A 26,520-nucleotide genomic window follows, 5' to 3' on the forward strand; every position below is an offset into this window, starting at 1 on the left:
CCTTGGATCCAAGCCATTGAACCTTTATTAGGGCACAAAGGGAGAAACGTGTATTCTTGTAATCCTCACGTTGTTCGTTCTCTTTCGAAAATTATGTTATTGCATTTTCATGCCATGCATGCATTTGATTCATCGTGTTGTTTTATTATCATGCATCATATTCATGCATCATTTAGTAACATGTTGGTTTTAGGGGAAATCACAGGTATACACTTGACTTCACACGAGATGGATGTTGACACCAGATCTGATGCTACACTGCGTACCAACTCCGCCATTTTAAGAAAGAAGTCTAGCCTAAGGACACATGTTGGAAATTTGACCGGGTTGATAAATTTAGGCCGAAGACTCAAGACCATACAGAGAGAAGCCTTCGAGAGGAAATATGGGAATTTGTTGAGTTTAATGGAGGTGAAAGTACAGTTGCCCGCTATTACAGCTCTAGCTCAGTATTATGATCCTCCACTGAGATGTTTCACCTTCCAGGACTTCCAGCTGGCGCCAACTGTAGAAGAATTTGAGCATATTCTGGGCTTGCCATTAGAGGGTACCAAGCCATATCAGCACTTGGAGCATCATGCCTCTGTTTCTACCCTTGCTGCTATAATGAAACTACAGCCCAATGAATTGGAGAACCGGTTGATAACGAGACATCAAATGCGGGGGCTGACACAAGGATACCTTGAACAATATTTGCACGACCTGGGCGATAGGGAAGAATGGGAGACCTTCATAGATGTACTAGCCCTCACTGTGTTTGGCATTGTCCTGTTTCCCAAGCTGGAAGACTTTGTAGATTACACTGCTATTGATGTCTTCGTGGCAAAAAAGACGAGATCAGAAAACCCCGTAACAGCAGTCCTCGCAGATGTGTATGGGACTATGAGTTTTTGCCATGAGAGAAAAGGGAAGAGGATTCTTTGTTGTTTGCCGGCGTTATATGCGTGGATGACGGCACGAGTATTTAAGGGGGTAATCGATGTTAGAAGTTCACCTGAGAATCTGTCGCATCAAGGAGGTAATGGGTGGGCTCTTTTCTTTGCCGGTTTGAGGGAAGGAAACGTAAAATGGCGCCTTCCTTGGCTTGAGACTAAACCATCTATCCAACATTGTGGCAACTTCCCTAACATACCTCTCATAGGCGCTAGGTATTGTATTAACTACAACCCTGTTTTGGTCCAAAGACAGTTCGGATATCCTATGAAGGGGGCGCCTTCACCAGATTATCTCACAGCCTTCTTCATCTACTATGAGGACGGACATTGTACTGAAATATTGAGGAAAGTCAGAAGTGCTTGGGAAAATGTGGTGCGAGCAGAGAAGGACCTGAGGAGTGGAGTGATGGATAGCAGGGTTAGTTATCATACCTGGATTCTGGAGAGGGTAAGAGATGTCAAGTTGCCTTTCAAGCCCATCAATGATCAATCGGCGAGTGAAGGAACATCCTAAGACCTAGAAAGTGAAGAGGTGAAACAGTTGAAGGCTGAGGTGGAGAAATTGAGGGTGAGGAATGCTAGGTTGGAAAATGAATTACAGAAGGCTCGCAATGATTTTGTGGATATGAGGAATGATAACGAAGAAAAGTCACGGGCTTATGAAAACATTGTCAAAAGCCAGAAGGCCGAGAGAGATTATACATTCCGAGTAAAACAGGATCTTGCGGCCGCAAGTAAGGATTTATCCACTAGGGTGAATGAGAAGAATGTGGCTTTAGAAGAGGGCAGACAGTGGAAACAACTCTATGAAGAAGCCAAGAGGGATAAAAGGGAAGCCCTAAAAAGACTAAGGGAAGCGCAAGTCCAAGTACAAGAATCGGGGCATCAAATGAAGGAAATGGCTACATCATTTCAAGCGGAGTTGAATCAGGAGCGCTGGAAGCTGGCAGAGGCTGAAGGGGAGTATCGAGCCATGTTAAAGCAGATGGAGGATTACATCGAGGAGAAGGAGGAGCGATGGAGGTCGATGGAATTTGAAGAAAGGCATCAGGCCTTGATAAAGCGAATGAAAGAGCACATCGCCGAGCAGGAAACGACCGTAAAGCATTGGAAGGAAAGCTTCTCTCAGTTGGCTGCTTTGGCAAATGGGGCAATTGAAGACATCCCCAGAATGGTGTTGGAAGCTGAAGCGAGTACCCACTTTTATAGCCTACCAGTGGAAATAGGGCTTTTTATTAATCACTGTAAACGGTTGATAGACGAGATGAAATCCCTCATCACTCGGGCTAGGAATGGATGTATTTAGAGATCTTTATGATTTGTTTCCTTTAAGAAATGTAATGAACTTGTTCCCCTTTAAATGAAAGGTGTGGGATGTTGTTTAGCATCTGCTTGTGTTAATTTCCATCAAGGATGTCATTACAATCTTGTGATTTCCCCCTATTACTAGCATGCATCATCTCTTCTTTTGTTCAGCATGTTTCATTTCCATCTAATTAATTAAAATAATAAAACAGTACGCGTGAGAAAAACGACGACCAGATTTCCACGACATCCCTACCGGACCCGGGCAAATTCAAAAGCCATGGCAAGCTGGGAGGAGTCACAAGAGTCTCTCAAAGTGGATGTTGGCCAGTTGAAGGACCAGATCGGCCAGATCTTGGCGGCGCTTGAATCCATGAAGACTACTGGAGAGTCTTCATCTGCGCATGTTGAGGGGAATGCTCACCCTCATCCCCCAATGTTCAACGCTGCGAGCCAATCAGTTCCTTTCCTACTGTATGGTTTACCTCCGGGTTACACTCCTCCTGCAGGAGAGTACTCAGAAGCTGAGCACGCTTCATTCTCGTTTCCCGCGACCGTCAATATACCACCAATCGGCACTCAGGGACTTGTCTTAGTGTCGGCTCCCATGGTGGTCTCGGGATTGAACGAGACCAACACAACTGAGGGAATTCGGGTGACCCCAGTACCGCATGTGGTTGCTAGGGAGGATTCTTCAGCCGAAGCTGCACCGCACGCCACGGTGGTTGGGGGATTCGGTAGCCTCGTTGGAGCTACGGGTAGGTTGGAAAGTCTGGAGGCGAGGTTGAGAGTTGTTGAAGGAGTTGAGAGCTACGGGTTTGGAGATGCGGCCAGATTGAGTTTGGTTCCGGGCTTGAAAATCCCGCCTAAGTTCAAGGCGCCGGAGTTTGAAAAATATAGGGGTAACACTTGCCCTAAAAGCCATGTGACCATGTACTGCAGAAAGATGGCTGCGTATGCTCATGATGAGCAGTTACTCATCCACGTTTTCCAGGAAAGTTTGGCTGGGGTGGCATTGAACTGGTACACCCACCTGGAGCCATCCCGAATTCGTTGTTGGGCGGATCTAGCTGACGCCTTCGTGAAACAATATGTATACAATACTCATGTTGCTCCGGACCGTCTGCAGCTACAGAATATGACAAAAAAGGACAATGAAACTTTCAAAGAGTACGCTCAACGATGGAGAGAGTTGGCTGCGCAAGTTGAGCCGCCGTTGTTTGATAAGGAGATGGTGTCGATGTTCGTAAACACACTCCAGCCGCCATTTTATGAGCATATGGTCGGGAATGTGTCTGTCAATTTTGCTGACACCATCATCATTGGTGAGAGGATAGAAATTGGATTGAAAAACGGGAAGATAGCATATGGCCCACCTGCAGCTATAAACTACAAAAAGCCCAGCTTCAATCAGGGGAAGAAAAAAGAGGGGGAGGTACATGCTGCGTCGGTAATGCCTGTATGGAGAGGACGAGCTCCCGATCCTAATTACCGACCATACTTAAACCCACCTCCTTATGCTGCTAACACCTCGTTTGCTCACCAAGCTAGGCCTCAACAACAACAAGCATATTATCCACCGCAGCGTATCCCAACCGAAGCTTCAAGACCGGCCGCAAACATGGGCCCAAATTTGAATGTGGGTCACAACAACAACCCAAGGGGAAATCCATTTGTTAGGTTCACCCCAATCCCTATGACCTACACTGAATTGTTACCTAACCTAGTCAAAAAGGGTTTGGTCGCCATTTGCCCGATGAAGCCTGTACAGCCGTCGTACCCTAGGGGTTATGACGCAAATGCCAGGTGTAGTTATCATGCAGGAGGCGTTGGCCACTCGACCGAAGGATGTATGGCTCTCAAATACAAAGTTCAGGCTTTGATAGATTCGGGTTGGTTAAAGTTTCAAGAGGACCAGCCCAGCGTCGATACTAATCCATTGTCCGGGCACGGGAGTTCCTCGACGAACGCCGTCGAGGTTGGAAACCATGATCTGATAAGAGATGTGGGCGAAATCCGAAGTTCTAGGAGGTTTATCTTTGAAGCTTTGTTGAAGAAGGGCCTAGTGAAGGGCGATTATGATCTGGGTATAGCGTGCGCACTCCATCCGGAGTCCGGGCACTCTATTGAGGAATGTATGGAATTCGAGATTTTTCTACAAGACTTACTTGATAGAAATCTGATGCAAGTGTGCCGCAAGATCAGAGAGGAAGAAGTATTTGCACAAATTGGTGGAGAATCTGATGTGACTCTACCCGAACCTTTGGTGATCCATTTCACTAGGACCACCCCTGCACTGGTAACTGAAGGAAATCCGTTTGTTGTCATCCGAGTGCCAACTCCTTTCCCTTCTAAGAGCGAGAAAGCCGTCCCATGGAGATATGGGGCAACTGCATTAGATGAGGGAGAATATGCAAATCCGACTGTGGAAAACATATCAGGCATTGGTGGAATGACCAGAAGTGGTCGGATCTTTACACCACCAGAATTGGCGGGAGAAACGACCAATGATAGGGAAGCAACAATGGCTGCAAAAGCAAAGGAGTTCTTGAGGGGGAAGAACGTGGAGGCCGAGGAGACCCCCGACAAAGAGGAGAAGAGGGAAATATCTGAAGAAGAAGTTGGTGAATTCCTAAAGTTCATACAACAGAGTGAGTACAAAGTGGTGGAACAGTTGAACCGCATGCCTGCCCGGATCTCCTTGCTAGAATTACTCATGCACTCTGCCTCCCACCGAAAGTTGTTGATGAAGATACTCAGTGAGGCTCATGTGGAGCAAGGTATTTCTCTAAACAAGTTCGAGGGCATTGTTGGCAACATCGTTGCTAATAATTACCTCACCTTCACTGATGAAGAGATACCTGTTGAGGGGAGAGGTCATAACAAAGCCCTTCATGTCTCTGTGAAATGCTTGGATCATGTGATAGCACGTGTCTTAGTGGATAATGGATCCTCCCTGAACGTCATGCCAAAAGCAACCTTGGAGAAGCTACCTAGTGACGGAACGCATATGAAGCCAAGTTCTATGATTGTGAGAGCCTTTGATGGTAGTAAGAGGGAAGTGATGGGAGAGGTAGAACTACAAGTCCAAGTCGGTTTGTGTGTCTTTCAAGTGACATTCCAAGTCATGGACATCCTCCCAGCCTATAGTTGTCTGTTGGGTCGCCCATGGATCCATTCTGTAGGGGTTGTGCCTTCTACAGTACATCAAAAGTTGAAGTATGTTATGGGAGATAAGCTGGTGATAGTGGCAGGAGAGGAGGATTTCCTGGTGAGCGGGCCATATCCTCCCGTTATATTGAAGCAGTCGAGGAAGCTCTTGAGACAGCTTTCCAATCTCTGGAGATCGTGGGAAACACCTATGTGGAGCCATTCGCGGTCAACCCGCATCTGTCGCGTGCTTCTATCATGATAGCCAAAGTCATGCTAAAAGAAGGTTATATGCATGGGAAAGGTTTGGGCAAGTGTGGACAGGGGCGAGCATTCCCTCTGGAAGTCGTCGAGAACAAGAATAGGTATGACCTGGGATACAAGCCCACCAAGGAGAATAGGAGAAGGCTGATAGAAGAAAGGAGATGCTGGATTTGCCCGTGATGCTTAATTTGAATAAGATGTAATAACTTTAATTAATCCTATAGCTTTACTCGGGGCTTTAGGATTCATGACTTACGGGTTGACGCTTTTAGTTTGTTATGCTCAGCGCGATAATCAAAGTGTGTTTGTTTGTGTTTTATCATCATTTTGCATTCCTCGTCGTTTTTCCGTTTATTTATTTCCTTTTCATAAACTCAAATAATGCAGATATGACAATGAATGTTTTGAAAGTAATTATGTCGATATTCCTGATTTTGGGCGCCCTGTCAATAATACGGAAGATGATTGTGATGATGACCCGGAACCCCCTCCTGAACTGTTGAGACTAGTGGAACAAGAGTGTAAGGAGATGAAACCTCACCAGGAAGATGTTGAAGTACTCAATTTAGGGAATGAGGATGAGGTAAAGGAGGTGAAGATCGGTACAGCCATGAAAACAGAAGTGAAAGAAAAATTGTGTGTCTTATTGAGGGAGTTCAGGGATGTGTTTGCTTGGTCTTACAATGACATGCCAGGCCTCGATACAGATATTCTACAACACAAGCTCCCACTCAAGCCGGAATGCCCACCGGTAAAGCAAAAGCTAAGAAGAATGAAACCGGAAATGTCCTTGAAGATCAAGGAGGAGGTACAGAAGCAATTCGATGCAGGGTTTCTAGTTGTGGCGAGATACCCAGAATGGGTAGCAAACATTGTACCGGTGCCTAAGAAGGATGGTAAAGTTCGGATGTGTGTCGATTATCGAGATTTGAATCGCGCAAGCCCAAAGGACAATTTCCCATTACCACATATCGACACCCTAGTTGATAATACAGCCAAGTATTCACTGTTTTCGTTCATGGATGGTTTTTCGGGGTATAACCAGATCAAGATGGCGCCAGAAGATATGGAAAAGACGACGTTTATTACATTGTGGGGCACATTCTGTTATAAAGTGATGTCTTTCGGACTCAAGAATGCTGGGGCAACATATCAAAGGGCGATGGTGGCACTTTTCCATGATATGATGCACAAGGAGATTGAAGTTTATGTGGACGACATGATCGCGAAGTCCGAATCAGAAGAAGAACACGTCCTCAACTTGAGAAAGTTATTCGAGAGATTGAGGAAGTATAAGCTTAGGCTGAATCCCGCCAAATGTACGTTTGGAGTGAAATCCGGGAAATTGTTGGGCTTTATTGTCAGCCAGAGGGGGATAGAGGTGGATCCAGACAAAGTGCGAGCGATAATGGAAATGCCTGCGCCTAAAACGGAAAAAGAAGTTCGAGGGTTTTTGGGTAGATTGAATTACATTGCTAGATTCATCTCCCAATTAACTGCTAGTTGTGAACCACTGTTCAAGTTGTTACGGAAGAACCAGGCTGTGGTGTGGAATGAGGATTGTCAGGCCGCTTTTGAGAGAGTCAAACAATACTTACAGGACCCTCCTGTATTACGTCCACCAGAACCAGGAAGGCCACTCATTTTGTATTTGACTGTATTGGACAAGTCAATGGGTTGTGTATTGGGTCAGCATGATGAGGATGGCAAAAGAGAGCACGTTATATATTACTTGAGCAAGAAGTTCACAGACTGCGAACAACGATATTCATCGTTAGAGCGGACTTGCTGCGCATTGGCATGGGCCGCTCATCGTTTAAGGCAATACATGTTGAGTCATTCCACATGGTTGATATCCAAGATGGATCCTATCAAGTATATTTTTGAAAAGCCTGCTCTTACTAGAAGGATAGCTCGATGGCAGATGCTATTGTCAGAGTACGACATCGTATATGTCACTCAAAAATCTGTCAAGGGTAGCGCACTAGCAGAATACCTGGCTCATCAACCCCTTTGTGATTATCAACCAATGCAACCTGAATTTCCCGATCAGGATATCATGGCTTTATTCGAAGAGAACAAAGAAGACCGAAACGAAAAAGCATGGACAGTGTTATTCGACGGAGCCTCGAATGTGATGGGACATGGAATAGGGGCAGTGCTTATCTCCCCGGAGCGTCAGTATATACCAATGACGGCAAGGTTGTGTTTTAGCTGCACAAATAACATCGCTGAATATGAAGCCTGTGCCATGGGTATTCGAGCAGCAATTGAGTCTAAGGCGAAAATTCTGGATGTGTATGGAGATTCAGCTTTGGTCATCCATCAATTGAAAGGAGAATGGGAGACTAGGGATACAAAATTAATTCCCTACCAAGCTTACATCAGGGGATTAATGGAGTATTTTGATTCCATCACATTTAACCATATACCGCGAGAAGATAATCAATTAGCAGACTCACTGGCTACCTTGTCGTTAATGTTTGAGGTTGATCAAGATGCAGAATTACCAAGAATCAAAATGAAAAGCCATGCAGAGCCAGCATATTGCCACTTCATCGAGGAGGAGTTAGACAGTAAACCTTGGTACTTTGATATCAAGCGTTATCTTAAAACCCGAGAATACCCTGAGGATGCGTCTGAAAACGATAAAAGAGCACTAAGAAGGTTGGCCGGCAGTTTCATCTTAAGTGGGGATGTTTTATACAAGAGAAACCATGACATGGTTCTCCTTAGATGTGTGGATGCAAAGGAAGCCGAGTTGATATTGAAAGAAGTGCACGAAGGTACATTTGGTACACACATGAATGGACATTCGATGGCTAGGAAGATCTTAAGAGCTGGTTACTTTTGGTTGACCATGGAAAACGATTGTTGCATACACGTGAGAAAGTGTGAGAAATGTCAGATATATGCAAATAATATCAATGTGCCACCCACTGCTCTGAACGTGTTGTCTGCACCATGGCCATTTTCGATGTGGGGAATAGATGTCATCGGAGCTATAGAACCAAAAGCGTCAAATGGACATCGCTTCATACTAGTCGCAATCGACTATTTCACCAAGTGGGTTGAGGCTGCTTCGTATGCCAACGTAACTAGAAAGGTTGTGGTTAGATTCATAAGGAAGGAGTTGATCTGTAGGTATGGGCTACCTAACAAGATCATCACTGATAACGCTATCAACCTGAACAATCAGATGATGGCGGAGTTATGTGAGGAATTCAAAATTCACCACCATAATTCCTCTCCTTATCGTCCAAAGATGAATGGGGCAGTAGAGGCTGCTAACAAGAACATCAAGAAGATTGTGCAGAAGATGGTGGTCACCTACAAGGACTGGCACGAAATGCTTCCTTTCGCTTTGCACGGATACCGCACATCAGTACGAACATCAACTGGGGCCACGCCGTTCTCGCTAGTGTATGGGATGGAAGCGGTACTTCCATTTGAGGTCGAAATTCCCTCCTTACGCGTGTTAATGGAAACTAAGTTAGAGGAAGCTGAGTGGGTTCAAACCCGATTCGACCAACTCAACCTTATCGAAGAGAAAAGGTTAACAGCAGTGTGTCATGGACAGTTGTATCAAAGGAGAATGAAAAAGGCGTTTGACAAAAGGGTGCACCTAAGAGGGTTTCATGAAGGCGAACTGGTGTTGAAGAGGATTTTGCCCATCCAAAAAGATCATCGAGGCAAGTGGACCCCAAACTGTGAAGGGCCGTTTGTGGTGAAGAAAGCATTCTCTGGTGGGGCACTAATTCTCACAAGGATGGATGGGGAGGAATTACCGTTACCGGTTAATTCTGATGCGGTCAAAAAGTTCTATGTATGATGATTCCGTGATAGGGGTTGCCGTTAGCGAATATTAACATTGCCTTTTAAGTTGTTGTAATCTGTGTTATTTCATTCAATAAATACCGCATATTAAATTTTTGTTCAAACTTTCTGAAATTATTGCATGTCGCGCTGAGCTGTTTAGGTAAATAAAGAGGAATGAAAACGAAAATAATTGAACGAATGTCAATAAAAGCATCACGGGTATTCAGTCGGCTTAGCTCGGTCCTGGTGGGTGTCGTAAAAAAAAATAATAATAAAAAAAATAAAAATAAAAAAAAAAGCAAAAGAAAAGACACATGTTGAATTCGTTGTCAATGAGGTTGTCAAGGGCGTAGTGTTTTCGAAAAGCAAAAGCAAAATAAATTTTGAAAATATCAAAGTTGGGTCTTCTCCTGATGCAAGGTTTCGGGGGTAACCATCGTTCTTTTCCGGCTAGAGCATTTGCATTCATACTACTTGAACCCTCAACCTTTTCGTTTCCCATTAAAACAAAGGATTGTCATGAATACAATACTAGGGCAGTGTTCATCATGGTACACATCCCCAACGATATGTTGATTGGGAGATAAAAAAAATATAAAAAAAAAGAAGAAAGAAGAGAAAGAAAAAACAATGAAGTCGATGTGTCAACCACTACCGAGTTTTATTCCACGGCTAAAGTCGCGAGAAAGTAAGGTAAGCAAAGATTCAGAGTGACGTGTGGCCATTTTTTTTTCTTTATCCAAACGTTAAAAGAAGTTTATCCAATTGCACCCCTTTGAGCCATACATTATAATTGTTTTCATCACCCTTGACAAGAATCATTAGCACATCGATGTCAACCTAAAGGGTACATCAAGGGCATCCGAAATCAAGGAGGGGATTTTTGAAAAAAAAAAAAAAAGAAGAAGGAAAAAGAAATAAAAAAATATATAAAGTCTCAAAGAAGTACACAACAGAGACAACGAAGCAAGCGACCCAAAAGGGGAAGAAAAGAAAGAAAAAGACAGTAATGAAAATAAAAGGATGCCCGAAGTTTCAAATCTTTAGGGATAGTTAACTCGACACCTTGCAAATGATTCTTGTTGAAACAATTTAACCGCCAAACACTTATTTGAGCCTTCATTATCCATTTCTTTCAAAACCCTTTGACCTTTGGCCACGGTACAAGCCAATAAAAGTCCACGCTGACTGAAGACTGTTTGTCCTAATCTTTCTCACGAATTTAACCCTGAAACGAAATGATGTGGTGAATGACACAATCACTCAAGAAAATAAATAAATAAATAAATAAATAAAATAAAAACATCGAAAAAAAAGAGAAAAGACAAAAAATGTGAAGTCTCCCCGTCAATCAAGAATCGCCAAATTGGGGCAATCCTTCCTACCTGAACCTTTCCACCTCTCCAAATCAAGTTTACTATACGCAACAAAATTGGGGCAGCCCTTGCGGGCCATGCATGTGTAGATACTAACAACACCTCCCAAAGTAAGAAAATTTCAAATGCTAACGTTACCTACAGGTAATCATTCAACCATCTACCTTTCATACTCATCTCCCGAACCTGTTCAGGTTCAAGTTAGTGCTAGAGGGAATTTGAACCCCTAGTTATGCTCTCTTCCTTTCATCAAAGAACCCACTGCCTCTTGACATTATTTTGATTGAATGCATTTCGAACGTACATCGCGTTTGACGTCAACATTGACAACGGATTCCAAGCATAGAATTTTCAAAGAAAAAAAAAAGAAAAAAAGAGGTGTAAGAAAGAGAAAGCGAGAGCAAAAGAAGGGAACGAAACCAATGGCTCATATGCATTCATCCTTGGCAGACCTTTATATCTAAATCTCTCTAATGTTTTGCTCAGTAGTTACCAATGTTTCTTCGAAAAAGATTTGAATCCAAGAGTTTCTTCTACGATAGTACACCTCATATCATTCATCCACATGGTTTGTACACCCTCCACGAGGTTAGTACACCTCATATCATTCATCCACAGGGTTTGTACACCCTCCACGAGGTTAGTACACCTCATATCATTCATCCACAGGGTTTGTACACCCTCCACGAGGTTAGTACACCTCATATCATTCATCCATAGGGTTTGTACACCCTCCACGAGGTTAGTACACCTCGTATCATTCATCCATAGGGTTTGTACACCCTCCGCGAGGTTAGTACACCTCATATCATTCATCCATAGGGTTTGTACACCCTCCACGAGGTTAGTACACCTCATATCATTCATCCACAGGGTTTGTACACCCTCCACGAGGTTAGTACACCTCATATCATTCATCCACAGGGTTTGTACACCCTCCACGAGGTTAGTACACCTCATATCATTCATCCATAGGGTTTGTACACCCTCCACGAGGTTAGTACACCTCATATCATTCATCCACATGGTTTGTACACCCTCTACGAGGTTAGTACACCTCATATCATTCATCCACAGGGTTTGTACACCCTCCACGAGGTTAGTACACCTCATATCATTCATCCATAGGGTTTGTACACCCTCCACGAGGTTAGTACACCTCATATCATTCATCCATAGGGTTTGTACACCCTCCGCGAGGTGAGTACACCTCATATCATTCATCCATAGGGTTTGTACACCCTCCACGAGGTTTGTACACCTCGTTCCCCTCAAGCACGGTTTTGGTTCAGCGTTTCAAGCCCAGTCTTGTCTGGCGCCTCTAGTCTTTCCGTGATTTTGGGCCCTCTGCTCGGCAATGGTCGTTTATGTTGCAATCTCACATTCTTCATCGATTTGTTTAACTTATGTTTCGTATTCATTTTACTTCATTTTGCTTCCTTAGAAATCCAGACGAAATTAGTATTTCTATCTTTACTTATCTTTTACTAAATAATATGAAGACATCACATTGTCATATTATCTAGTAAAATCTAAGTAAAGAGGGGCATCTGTCAATACCCAATTTCGTCCGGATTATTTTTATAGTTTTATTGCATTTTGGTTGTCACATATTTAATCTTTTTATTATTCATTTACCTATTTCCCCTTTTTTAGTTCTATTTATTTTTTCTTATTGTTTTTATTACCCATTTCCTTTATTGCTTATTTTGTTTATTTTACATTTTTTTTTCTTTTACGTATTTATTTACTTTATTATTATTTATTTTTTTTAATTCTTCGTTTTAATATTAATTCTTATTTTTTTTTTATTTTTTTTGTTTCTTATTTATTTTTTTATTTTATTTTATTTTATTTTATTCTATTTTTTATTTTTTTTTATTTTAATTTTAATTAAATTTTTATCTTTTCATTTTTTTTATAATTAAAAAAATTATTATTAGTTAAAAGGTTTTAAAATTAAATTAAATGAAAAAAAAACGAAAATGAATCAAAAAGTTAGAAAAGGACAAATTGGCAAAAAGGAGGGGACACAACAGAGGAAAACGGTTTTTCTGCTGCGAGGAGACAAAAATTGGTTTTGGGGCAGGCAAGGACAAGGCAAGTTTTGGGGAGAGCAGAGGCGCGATTTGGTTTAGCAGAGGCACAGCAGAGGAATTGACAATGGGCAAAAAGCAATGGAGAAGAGAAAGTGAAAGAGACGCACAAGAAAGGGATAGAGGGGATAACAAAGAGAGACGCTCTCTAAAAGAAAAAACTCCCCTCACTGTATCGAGGATCGACGACCAAGAGAAGCCATCTTCCTGGGAGGTTTAGACCTGCACCGAGAGAAGAGAAGGAGATTAAAAAAAAGAGAAGGAAACTTCAGCATTCAGGTAAGTCGTCCATCCCTGTCCTCCATCCTAGTTTGATCCTAAAAGGTAATCAATATTGTATGTTAATGTTCAAGTACTCAATATTGCATTGTTGTTCTTTTCTGTTCTTCCTTCTTCTTGCTACATTCACTGCCTAATGTTTCTGCTACCAACGTATCTCCATTCCCTTCCCATGAGCACATGAACGCGCCTCACACCACGAGGCTTCACTGAATTTCCTTTTCTTCTGAGTTCTGGTCTTTCATAACACTCAACATCCCTTTTCTTCTTTTCAACACTTATCCATAAAACATCATGATGGTCAAATCTAGAGAAGCATGGTTTCCCTTTTTGCTCAAGGCGTCATCGCCATAGCCTTCGTCTTGCCTCTCTCGGCCGGGGCAGCCATTCGCCTTCTCGTATGTACCCCATCCGTAACCACCTCAACCCAACGCCTTCATCATCTATCATACAAAAACTCATAACTCCAGCCCACCGTATTCATTCTTACCGTTCGGCCAACATCATCTCCAACACTGAGCCGTCACCTATCCTTTGCATCTTCAACCATCTACCTTCAACTATAATCCAACCTCGACCCCCCCTCACCCCAGGACCATTCATCATTTACCTCTGACCAGAGCCTTTGCCTCTCACCACTTTCATCTCCAGCACCACTTCCAGCATCATCACTCTCATCTCCCCAACATCTCCAACGCCACCTCCAACAAGCTTAACCCAATCAACACACAAGGCAGAACAAATCCAGCATTCACCCCTCACATTCAGATGTACACAACACACACTCGTAATTTTCAAATTAATCAGTAAATCAATATTAAACGATAAAAATTAGGGGAAGAAGAGAGGGAAATGTGGTGTTGCGGGGACGATTAGCAGTCGAGAAATCCCTCGAACGGAGAGGGAGGAAAGTGACACTGGTGGCGCCAGTGAGGAAGCGCGCTCCAACTAGAGGCGACGGTGGCAGGCTCTGGCAGAGGCGGCGGCAGGAGGTGCCCAAGGTGGAAAAGCCTCAACCCTAGGCTAGTGCGAGAGAAGCGAGGGAGAGAAAGCAGTGGGTCTGGTGGCACGAGTTGTCGCCGGCGAGGCCAAGGCGTGTGCTGGTTGAGGCGACGGTGGCCGGCGCTGGCATAGACGGCGGTGAGCCTGCGGAGAGAGTAAGAGACCTTGGGTCTCTGGAGAGTGTGTGTGTTGGGGGAGTGAGCTTACGGGAGAGTGTTGGATCTGCGTGGGTGAGGAATGGAAGAGAAGGTGTCAAACCCCTAGGGGATTCTAGGTCAGAAACCACCCGGGTGGGCCAAGCCCAGAAATAAGCACGCGACCGAGAATCTTAAGCCTTTTTCGAACGTTCGTTAATCCCCCCAAAGAACGCCCGTTCTTCCTCCTCATTCTCAACGAACGTTCGTTAATAAACCCAACGAACGTTCGTTAATAAACCCAACGAACGCTCGTTCTTTCTCCTCATTCTCAACGAACGTTCGTTAATCCAACCAACGAACGCTCGTTCTTTCTCCTCATTCTCCACGAACGTCCGCTAATCCCCCCAACGCTCGTTATTCCTCCTCATTCTCAACGAACGTTCGTTAATCCACCCAACGAACGCTCGTTCTTTCTCCTCATTCTCAATGAACGTTCGTTAATCCCCCCACGAACGCTCGTTATTTCTCCTCATTCTCAACGTCCGTTCATATTCCCCCAACGCTAGTTATTTCTCCTCATTCTCAACGTACGTTCGTCGTCTCCCCCGACGAACGCTCGTCATGCAGCTCATTTCACAGCGTCCGCTCGTCATCTTCCCAATGAGCGCTCGTTATTCTGAATCCTTTCCCAACGTCCGTTCGGCCACTTCCACGGACTGCACGGCAGCCTGCGACGGACCGTTCGGCACCCTTTTTTTCGGACCCTCATTATTTGCTTTATTTACTTATTTGCTTTTTTATTTCATTTATTTTTCCTATCTTATTTCATTTGTTTTATTTATTTCTTTTATTTTTATTTTTTATTTATTTTTATTATCTCATTTTATTTTATTTTGTTCTATCCATTTATTCTAGATATTTACTTATCCTAAAATATATATTTAATAATGCAATATTTACAATTTAAATAAAGGAATTTATGAAAATACGTTTTAAAGATTAAGCACATGTGTGATCGCTCGCATCGTCCTTGTGCTAAAAATCTTTTCTCTTTCCTTCATAAAAAATACAAAAATATATTTTAAGGGTTAGGCACGTGTGTGATCGCTCGCATCGTCCTCGTGCTAAAAACCTTTTCCCTTTCTTTTGTAAAAAATACAAAAAATATATTTTAAGGGTTAGGCACGTGTGTGATCGCTCGCATCGTCCTCGTGCTAAAAACCTTTTCCCTTTCTTTTATAAAAAATACAAAAAAATATATTTTAAGGGTTAGGCATGCATCGTCCTCGTGCTAAAAACCTTTTCCCTTTCTTTTATAAAAAATACGAAAAAAATATATTTTAAGGGTTAGGCACGTGTGTGATCGCTCGCATCGTCCTCGTGCTAAAAACCTCTTCCCTTTCTTTTATAAAATTACAAAAAATACGTAGGTTAAGCACACGTGTGACCGCTCGCGTCGTCCTTGTGCTAAAAACCTTTTCTTCTTTCTTAAATAAAATTACAAAAATATTTTAAAGGTTGAGCACACGTGTGATCGCACGCATCGTCCTTGTGCTAAATACCTTTTCCGTTTATTTTATAAAAATATCAAAAAAATGTAAAATCTTGAAAAACTAAAAATATCAACAATTTCAAGGCAACAGACAATTTCTACCTAGAACTACGTGATCCTTGATTCTCCATCAAAAGTGGAGATACGTAGGAGCAAGGCTAGTACTTGTCAGGTTCACTTCCCAAAAATCCAAAATCATTTCCAAACAAAATTCTCAAACAATTTCCTAAACAAAATTTCCAACACAGTTTCAAAAAGAACTACGTAACCCTGATTTCTCATTTTGAATGAGAATACGTAGGAGCAAGGTCAATCCTTGTCGGGCCCAAAAAACTAAAAAATATGTTTTGTTTATTTAGAATTTTATTTTAGGGGATAGTTAAACATTTTGAAAACCACATCATATTCGTGCATTTAGTTAAAGGTACTGCCTTAGGGCAAGCGTTGTGTGGTGCTAACACCTTCCCCACGCGTAACCGACTCCCGAACCCAATCTTTGGTTTTCGTGGACCGTGCTTTATCATTTTGTGGTTTTTCCGTAGTTTTCCAGAATAAACTATGGTGGCGACTCCAAATCTCTTTTTCGAAACCTAAATTTCTTTTTTGGATCGTCGTCCCATCGCGATTCCGGTTGCGACAATTGAAAATATGGCTACTAGTGATAATGAGCTCAACAGTGAAAGAGGAGCTCCTATGCAACAAAAAGGAGTTCTTCAATTTCAAACACATGATGCCTTGCTAGCGCAAAATAAAATTCTAACTCAACAGCTGGAGAATCTTTCGAAAACACTTGCACAATTGCCTAAAGAGTTGAAGACTGCTGCACAAGTACAATCTCAGTTGTGCGAATTATGTGGAGGTGACCATATAAATGGTCAGTGTGCCTTTCCAGCAGAAGCTTTGGAAGATGTGAACTTTATGGCCAACCAGTTTCCGTACCGTCAAGGGAACTTCAATCAAGGGTGGAAACCACACCCAAGCATTGGTCAGGGCAGAATGGGCAGGCTAGACAAAATGGGCAATTCAACAAGTAGCAGCAACCCACTTTATGGCAACAGTTTGCTGCATTTAATGAAAGGTTCATAAAGATGGAAGAAACTGTGAATCAATTTATACAGAAAACTGAGTCTACCCAAAAGAGCACTGAAGCTGCTATCAAGAATTTGGAGATTCAGATGGGGCATATCACGAAGCAGGTGGAAGAAAGGTCAAATAGAAATTTTGGGGCTAATATTGAGGCTAACCCCAGGGAAGAATGTAGAGTGGTGGAGAGCACAAATGATGAGATAGTTGAGTTAGACAAAGGAGAAACAGAAGAGAAAAGAGAAATAGCGAGCAAAAATACTTTTCCTTTTCCAATGCATCAAGGGAAACAATTGGATTTCACAGAACTATTCAAGATGGTGGATAATGATGCACCTTGGGCGCAGATTCTACAACAAATTGCAGTTTACACTAGAACTGATGAAGATGTCTCTACAAAGAAAAGACGTAGAGATGATGAGGCAAAGAACTGTAAAATTGTTAAAAAGGAGCCATTCCCTCCAAAAGCAACAGATCCAGGAGGCTTTTCTATCCCTTGTACTATAGGGAAGAAAAGGATTAAAAAAGCTCTTCTTGATTTAGGTTCAAGTGTTAACTTGATACCTTACTCTTTACTGGAGCAAATCGGCGATGTTAATATGAAACCTGTAAAGGTTAAATTAGTAATGGCCGATGGATCTTCAAAGGAACCATGTGGGATTGCAGAGGACATTATAGTTTGTGTTGGCAAACTCAAGTTCTTGGCAGACTTTGTGGTGATGAAGATGGAGACAGAAAGATACCTATCATTCTTGGAAGACCGTTTATGAAAACGGCCAAAGCTATCATTGATGTAAACGAAGGTATAGTGATGCTCCAGGACCGAGAGGAGAGAGTTGTTGTAGATGTCTTTAAAGATGAGATGCAAACACAGGAGGAAGAAGCTAGTTATAAAGCTGCATTTCAAGATGCACACATGACTAGCCATCAAGATGAAGAGCCCAAGGTTATAGGTAACCATTGTTTGTTGTTTCAAGTGCATAAAGGAGAAAAGATTGGAAGAGGAAGAAAAGTTCCTGAGGACTGGAAGAAAGGAAGACCCCAACTTGGTACACCAATGAGAATCAAAAATAAGTTGTGGGTTGTGAAAGGCTATAAAGAGAAGGAGATGATAGAGATAAAATCTCCACATTTTGGAAGAATCAAAATAGTGCACATGAAACAGCTGAGGAGTTGGTGGGATAACAACATCAATTATGAAGAAGGAGCTTGAACTTTACTGGGTCAAGCTAATGACGTTAAAAGAGCGCTTGTTGGGAGGCAACCCAGTGATTTAAAAACTTTTGATTTTGTTTGTGGATATTATCTTTGTAAATACTTTGTTTGATATAGCATCTACTGAAGGATGCTAGGTGGTTAAGTATCTACTGAAGGATACTAAGTTTGTAACACCTACTGATGGGTGTTGGTGAGAAAATTTTGCACCTACTGATGGGTGTTGGTAAGTTTGTAACACCTACTGATGGGTGTTGGTGGATTTTTGGGTCAGGCTCGTGACGTTAAACAAGCGCTACCTGGGAGGCAACCTAGTTGATTGATTGTTTTTGTTTGTTTCATTGTAGTAGTATAATAGGGTTGTGCATAAGTAACCTGAGAATTGAATTGCAGGGAACCAGTGAGGGGCATGTTTAGGAGGCACGTAGGTTAAGAAAAGAAGGAGAAGAGCACTTCACGAAAGTGTCGCTGAGCGGCAAGTTACCGCTGAGCAGTACTATCGCAAAGTGGGCTTTAGTTTCCCCTTAGCGATTATGGTATTTTTATAGCCTAAGCTACGCATAAGCTTTTATTTTTAGGCTCTTCTCTGCACAAACACTCCCACATACCTTTTCCAAGGTTCTCCACATCTTTTACCTCTTCTCTTTTGAAAAAATTTCTCTTCCACTCACTTTCTAACTAGTGTTTCATCTAAGTTTGGGGTTGGAAGAGAGCATCTTAGCTTGGAAGCATTGTCATTGCATCTAATATCTCCACCCAAGTAAGTAAAAGCATTATGTTCATTCTAGGGTTCTTAATTTTGAATGTGATTGTCAAAGCATGAATATTTAGGGGTTTTGATTTCTATGCATGATTTGATGATATAATTGATGTTTGAACCGATTAAGCTGCATGATTTTGATATGGAAAACTGAAAATTGCATTTGGGTGGAGTTAGGACAGCTTAAAAAGAAGTTTTTCAAAATCCTGCAGAGTTACCGCTTAGGGGTAAATTGCCGCTGAGCGGCACTCTGCCAGACTTGATTTTTTTTTATTTGTTGCGTTCTGGAACGTGGCACTGGTGGCGCTGAGGGGTAAATCTGACCCTCAGCGGTGGTTTAGCTTCGAAAGGAGTTGTATTATGTGTTTTATTAATGATTAACATCATGTTCTGTGGTTTTGTATCTGTGTTTGATTGCAGGAATGGCATCCTCTTAAGGAAAAAGATTGAAAACCATGGCAACCAAGAGAAAGGAAAAGGAACCAGAACAGTCCCATTCTAGTAGGTTCCTCTCTCGGAAACATGAGAAGCACTTCAAGGTGGTGCAAGACAGGAGACTCCTTATGGAGAGAAAAGTTGGAATGATACCTAACTTTGCTCCTCAATTTGGAGAGCAATTGTTAGGGAATGACTGGGGAAAGCTAGCCACATATCCTGCACCTGCTAACATAGTTGTGGTAAAAGAATTCTACACTCATGCAAAGAAGATTGGTAATTATCCAGTTGAAAATTATTTGGGCTATGTCAGAGGCCATGCTATCAGGTATGATCCTGATTCTATCAATAACTTCCTGGATACTGTGTGGGCTGGTGAGCAGTGCCAGTTTGCTCTTTGCACGGAGGAAGGGGCTGATTTTGAGGATGTAGAGAGAGTACTATGTATACCTGGAGGACACTTCCAAAGGAATAGATCTGGCTCAGTGGTAAACATTAGGAGGACTGATCTGACTCCTCTTGCAAAGTATTGGATGACACTTTCTCATGCCAACATTCAGCCATGTTCACATGTGTCAAATATTATTCTCAGCAGGGCACTCTTCATCTACTGTGCTATCAGGAGCTTAAATGTTAATATTGGGTAGGTGATAGCTGATGAGATTAGTGTGTGCCAATACCTCAAATAACAAAGCACCCCTAGGACATCCCTCCTTAATGCTTATAAATGGGCACATAAAATGCTTATACAGGTGATTCACAAGCTTTGTGAACAAATGCAGGATATTATGATTGTGATTGTGATATTAAGCAGGTTGTGTATGTCAAATGTGAATGAGCTTATATGTGAGGTTTTAAGCTCCAGAGTTTTTATTGATATAATGCCATTACTTTGGAAACATGAATGATTTTGCCCAGGTTTTCTATGATTGAATCAATTGCTTGTTTTGCATCATATGATCAAGGTCGTTTGTTGGAACCCTTTTTATTGGCCAAATTCATAAAGTTAGCCCATTAAAAGAGAACACTTTGTGTTCTATCCTTTGAACCCTTAGCCTTGAACATAAATTGAAAACCCTTGTTGAAAAGCTTTACCTTGAGTTAAGTAGAAAATCTTGTGTGGTATTGTTAAATGTTCAAGTTTGGGGTTGTTGGGAAAGCATGAAAAAGGAAAAGCATTGAGCTAAGAGCTAAGAATTAAGAATATGAAAAGAAAATTAAAAAGACAAGAAAAGAAAAGAAAAAGCAAAGCTCAATGCAAAAGAAAGTTTGGAAAAATAAGAATAATTGTGTTATGATTCTCTTAACTCAAGGATTTTGTGATCCAGAAAAACCAATTTTCTTGTTAGCCCAGCCACATTATAAGCCATTGAAAAGTCCTTGTGATGATGCATGCTTGTTAATGTTTTTGATTGTGGTTAAATGAAAGGCAAAGTTGATTCATGTGACATTGTGATAGTGGAGTGAATGAGTGATTACCTCTTATACACTTGAGTGTGAGTGAAACACTTTACCTGGTGAGGAAGTATCCCATGAACACATGAACATCCATGCTTAATTGATTGATCATTCATGAAAAATAGCATTTGTTGCATATTAAATAACTTTGTGAACACTAAAGCATGTGCACATCTTGATTGAAATATTGGTCATAGGTTTGATTGAAGTCTTTACTTATCTTGAAAAGTAGATTTTGAATGAGTGAACCATCATATGAATTGGTAGAAGATGGGGAGCTACATCTTGTTTGCTTGAGGACAAGCAAAGTTCTAAGTTTGGGGTTGTGATAACAGTTGAAAAACTATTATTTTTATGCTTGAAATTGATACTAAAAGCAACCTTTAACCCTTAGAAACTAGCTTGAAATCATGCTTTTGTTCATATTTTCATAAATAAGAGAGCTGGACAGGTTTATGCTTGATTTTAGTGTTTTTGTGCAGGTTTTAAGGTGAATTTGGTGAAAGAAGTGAAGAAGGAGAGAGATGGAATCAGAAAAGACATCAAAAAGTGCAAAAGGAGATGTCGCAACTACCGCTCAGCGGCAGTTTACCGCTGAGCGGTACTTAGGAGCTCACAGGGGATCCGTTGAGGGGCAAAATGGCCGCTGAGGGGAAGAACCGAGCTCGCGCACTTACCACTGAGCGGTAGTTTACCGCTGAGCGGCACACTTATGGGCTTGGGCCTAAATTTTCTGTAATTTTAGAATAGTATATAAGCTTTAGGACGTCCTAGGGTTTGTATCTTTGGCAGAAACGAAGCAAACACTCTCTCTTCCACCCCTTTAAAGGAGGATCTTGGATGCTCATGCTACCTCTTCACCTTTCTAGGGTTTTATCTTTCATTCTTTCATTATTATTCATCTAGTTTCACCATGAATATGGTGAACTAAACCTTGTATTGTTGTTGGGGAATCAATGTAGTCTTGTGAAACTCTCATATATGGAATTTGTTTTTACATCTTATATTTAATACCTATGCTTTCTTTCATCATTAGTTAGGGTTTTTCCTCTTTGCTCAATGCTTGCTTTGTTTAACTCATTCAATGCATGATTATTGATTTTGTCGATATGGGAACGTACGAGGAAGTCTAGATCCGGGGAATTTCTCCCAATAGTATATTGGTTGCCGTTAAGCTCCTGCACTAAAAGAACTAATTATTAGGAATGCTAGGAATCGTATGAACTCGTAATTAGGGATAGGCCTTCTTGCAAGGTAATTTAGAGAGTGGCATTAACAATGATGAAAAGAATGTTGAATTCCTAAAGTATATGAGAGTGGATAAGATGAAATTAATAACCCCAACAACATACTCATCCATATATTCCATTGAAGTGTTTGTATTTTGTTCTAGCCATTGATCAAATTCATGCATACATGTTTATTTTCTGTTTTGCATATTAAACTCCACTTATTTCGTTCTTAAGTCTTAAATAATCAACGAATCACATAACTAAACTAGGCCATGAGTCCTTTGGGAGAACGATACTTGGTCTTACCGAGTTTATTACTTGAAGCGATTCGGTCACACTTGCCGATTGTAAAACAAGTTTGTGGCGCCGTATTTCAGTGTTCATAAATTTGTCATCAACATCCAAGATCTTCCTCCAAGGGGTGGAAAGGTGTGTGTTTGCTTCGTACTCTGCCAAAGATACAAACCCTAGGAAGTCCTAAAGCTTATATATCAATCGAAATATTACAGAAAAGTGGGCCTAAGCCCAAAATAATGGCGCTCAACGGTAAACTACCGCCCAACAGTAAGTGCGTGTGTTGAATTCTTCCCCTCAGCTGCACTTTCACCCCTCAACGGTGCCAACGAGTGTTAATTAGTGCCGCTCAGCGGTAAAATGACGCTGAGCGGTACTTGCGGCTTCTCTTCTTTTGCACTTTTTGAGTTCTTTTCTGATTCCATCTCTATCCTTCTTCACTTCTTTCATCAAATTCACCTTAAAACCTACATAAAACACTGAAATCAAGCATAAACCTGTCCAACTCTCTTATTTCCAAAAATATAAACAAAAGCATGATTCCAAGCTAGTTTCTAAGATTTAAAGGTTGCTTTTAGTATCAATTTTAAGCATGAAAATAACAGTTTTTCAACTGTTATCACAACCCCAAACTTAGATCTTTGCTTGTCCTCAAGCAAACAAGATGTAACTCAATCTTCTACCAATCAATACAATGGTTCACCCCATTCAAAGACAAACACTTCAATCAAGACATGCACATGCTTTAGTGTTCACACAATCACCTAATCTCCAACAAATGCTACTTTTCATGAATGATCAATCAACTAAGCATGGATGTTCATGTGCTCATGGAATCTTTCCTCACTAGATAAAGTGTTTCACTCAAACACACAAGTGTATAAGAGGTATTCACTCATTTACTCTACTATCACAATGTCACATGAATTGACTTTGCCTTTCATTTAACCACAATGAAATACATTCGTAAGCATGCATCATCACAAGGACTTTTCAATGGCTTATAATGTGGCTGGGCTGACAAGAAAATTGGTTTTTCTAGATCACAAAACCCTTGAGTTATGAGAATCATATAAACACAATCATTCTTACTTATTCCCAACTTTCCTTTGCATTAAGCTTTGCTTTTTCTTCTTTTTCCTTTTTTTTTTCTTTTTCACATCTTAGCTCTTAGCTCAATGCTTTCAATTTTCCCTTTTTCTAAATTTCCCAACAACCCTAAACTTGAACATTTATCAATACCACAAAATATTTTCTACTTAACTCAAGGTAAAGCTTTTCACAAAGGGTTTTCAAATCATGTTCAAGGCTAAGGGTTCAAAGGATAGAACACATAGTGCTCTCTTTTGTGGGGCTAAAATCATGCATTTGGCTAATAAAAGGGTTACCAACAAATGTGTTGGTATCGGAGGGGGTATTTTTCGAAGAGTATAGCGCAGCGGAATTAAAACTCAGAGAGCGGAAAGCGTGTTCGATCACAATTAAAATTAATTTGGTCCTTTTAGTAAAAATAATTTTCTTTCAGAAAATTAATCAAACAGTTGATATATGTAAAATAATGAGTGTAGGGAATAGAAAAATCACACAGATATTTTTATACTGGTTCGATTCAACAGATTCTACGTCCAGTCGTTAATCACTATAAATAGTGATTAACAGTTCCACTAAAAATGGTTTAACAGATTACAATCAAATGAACAGGAATAAAACAAAAAGAACCACTCTACCAACTTGAAGAGAATCGCTCCGGCAATCGACCAACGATTCGCAAGCTTCTCCTTTCACAAGACCAGGCAGAGTACCTTGCTAACTTGAAGAGAGTCTGCTCCGACTATCGACACACGATACGCGAGCCTCTCCTTTCACAAGACCAAGCAAGGGAACAATGAACAAAAAGCTCTCTAAGAACGTTCCTCTAACACACAGTGTTCTAAGCTTTCTCAGTTCAAAAAACGTTGCCTTCTGATTTTTCCAAATCAAATTATATAGCCAAGTACACTGAATGCCAAAGGTCAGCTCCCAACTGCCATGAATAATCGATTATTGTAAGTGATAATCGATTATTCAAGTCCATTACAGAGTTTTCAAAAAAGTGATAATCGATTATATGAAGTGATAATCGATTATTCAAGTATGACTTGTGATAATCGATTATTCAAGTATGACTTGTGATAATCGATTATTCAAGTATGACTTGTGATAATCGATTATTGCTTAACCGTAATCGATTATACTAGTAAAAATTATAATGTTTAACATTTTCCTACTACATTTAAAATCTACAAGTTGCTTTTTTTAAATATTTTCCTACTACATCCAAAATCTATAAGTTGCAGCATCATCAAAACACATCTTCAGGTTTTACCAATACTCCTTATTTGTAACAATCTCCCCCTTTTTGATGATGATCAAAAACTCTCTTTTTAAAAGCAACTCAGGTTTACCTACAACATATATAAACTAATGGACAACCACAGAGTTAGCAGTACCTGTACAATTAAAAACTATTTTTTTCTTTAATCCTCCCCTTATATTTCTTCTCCCCCTTTTTGATCATAAGCAAAAAGAATAATGTAATAACCTCCCCCTTAATATGAGCTCCCCCTCAAAAATGGAATATATGCACAAAATAAAAGCTCATTATATTAAGAACAGAAAGGAATTACATGAAATTCATAAAGATTAAGAAACTAAATACCATAAAGAAAATAACATAACAATCAAACTTAGAGGCCTAAAACCTAGAATTCAGGACTAGGAGAACGTTCAGGAGGTGGGATATTAAGATGACCCTCGATGTTAGATAGGCGAACATCAAGATCAAGAAATTGATCAACCATGTACTCATCAAAAGATCGCTGCCACTCATAAATCTCCTCAAAGTGAGTCTTTTGTGCAAGACTCATATCCTCGAACTGTTTAGATAACCTTGCAAAATGTTCTTCCATAGAAGTTGAGGAAGAGGAGGGTATGTTGGATGGTCCAGCATCAGATGGAGTAACAACACTTACTGGGTCAGCCATATGAGTGTCCATGTCATCATCTTCATCTACATCAGGATGGTCATCATCTTTGTGAATAAGGACTATGCCTTTAGTAATGAATCCCATTTGACGAAAGGTAGTATCTCCAATTTCTGATCCTACAGCTTCAATAGTTTGAACGAGTTCTCCTTCAACAGGTACACCTTTGAATTCTAAAATCCTAGAAATAAGAAGAGCATAGGGAAATTCATATGAATGGGATTTCTTGGCTTTTACCATTGTGTCAGCAATGAGAGCAAGCCAGTCGATGTGTCTGTGATTTAGAATCCCATACAACAAAAGTAAATCCTGCTTAGAGCATTGAGCATGGTTGGTTGCTCTAGGACATAAAATCCAGACAATCAAGTAGTGGATCATCCTTTCTTCAACTTTAAAACCTCCAACCAGTAATTGCCTTCTATTGGTTTGTCGTTCAGGATGATGCTGGAAGGATTGAAAAGTCATCATCCTATTGAAATCTTCAAGTCCTAAATGGACTTTGATAGCATCATCCTAGATGGGAAGTTGAGCAACATTGGTCCATACGTCATCATCTAAAATGATGCGTACTCCCTTGACCTTAGTAGATATTATCCCATCTTGATAGCGTAAGTTGAAGTAGAAGACTCTTATAAGATCAGGATAAATGCATCCTTTTTGTTCTAACAAATGCGTTAACCCCTGCTCAGCAAAAGTGTTTGGAAATTGAAAGCCATAGAAGCGGAAAAAGTCAAGACGAATAAACTTTACCGCCATGATCTTCCTTTCTTGCCAAGAATTAACAAAGTCTGCATGTTTCCCTTGATCTGAAATCCATCCATCTATGTTTGCAAGACGTGGTTAAGAAGAAGAGGAGGCTCCAGTTGTTCTGCGACGATGCCTTCTTGAGTCAGCCATGGAGGAAGAATGGGAAAATGAGATTTTGAGAAGGTGAAGAGAAATGAAGAAGATTTGAGCTCTAGATTTGATTTCAGCAGTATTTGGGTGCAAAGGAGTGTCTAATAATCGATTATGGGGGGCTATTTATAAGAAGAATGGAAAAACTAGCCGTTTATGGCCGTTTATAGCCGTTATGGGATGCTCCAACGGCTCTATTTTTGAAACT

At 40.9% G+C, this 26,520-nt stretch overlaps 3 protein-coding genes across 3 annotated transcripts; all 3 read left to right on the forward strand.

Moving 5' to 3' along the window:
• Positions 1-228: 228 nt before the first annotated feature.
• LOC108319355 (uncharacterized) lies at positions 229-1,449 on the forward strand. Its single transcript, XM_052879559.1, has one exon. The coding sequence runs from the start codon at positions 229-231 to the stop codon at positions 1,447-1,449; it is 1,221 nt and encodes a 406-aa protein (XP_052735519.1).
• Positions 1,450-2,520: 1,071 nt separating this feature from the next.
• LOC108341413 (uncharacterized) lies at positions 2,521-5,652 on the forward strand. Its single transcript, XM_017579100.2, has one exon. The coding sequence runs from the start codon at positions 2,521-2,523 to the stop codon at positions 5,650-5,652; it is 3,132 nt and encodes a 1,043-aa protein (XP_017434589.2).
• On the forward strand, positions 5,649-9,486 carry LOC128197506 (uncharacterized). Its single transcript, XM_052879560.1, has 3 exons — positions 5,649-5,755; positions 6,042-8,230; positions 8,276-9,486. The coding sequence occupies exons 1-3, from the start codon at positions 5,649-5,651 to the stop codon at positions 9,484-9,486; spliced, it is 3,507 nt and encodes a 1,168-aa protein (XP_052735520.1).
• Positions 9,487-26,520: the final 17,034 nt, after the last annotated feature.

The sequence above is a fragment of the Vigna angularis genome, chromosome 6, assembly GCF_016808095.1.
Source record: "Vigna angularis cultivar LongXiaoDou No.4 chromosome 6, ASM1680809v1, whole genome shotgun sequence".
Lineage (NCBI taxonomy): Eukaryota > Viridiplantae > Streptophyta > Magnoliopsida > Fabales > Fabaceae > Vigna > Vigna angularis.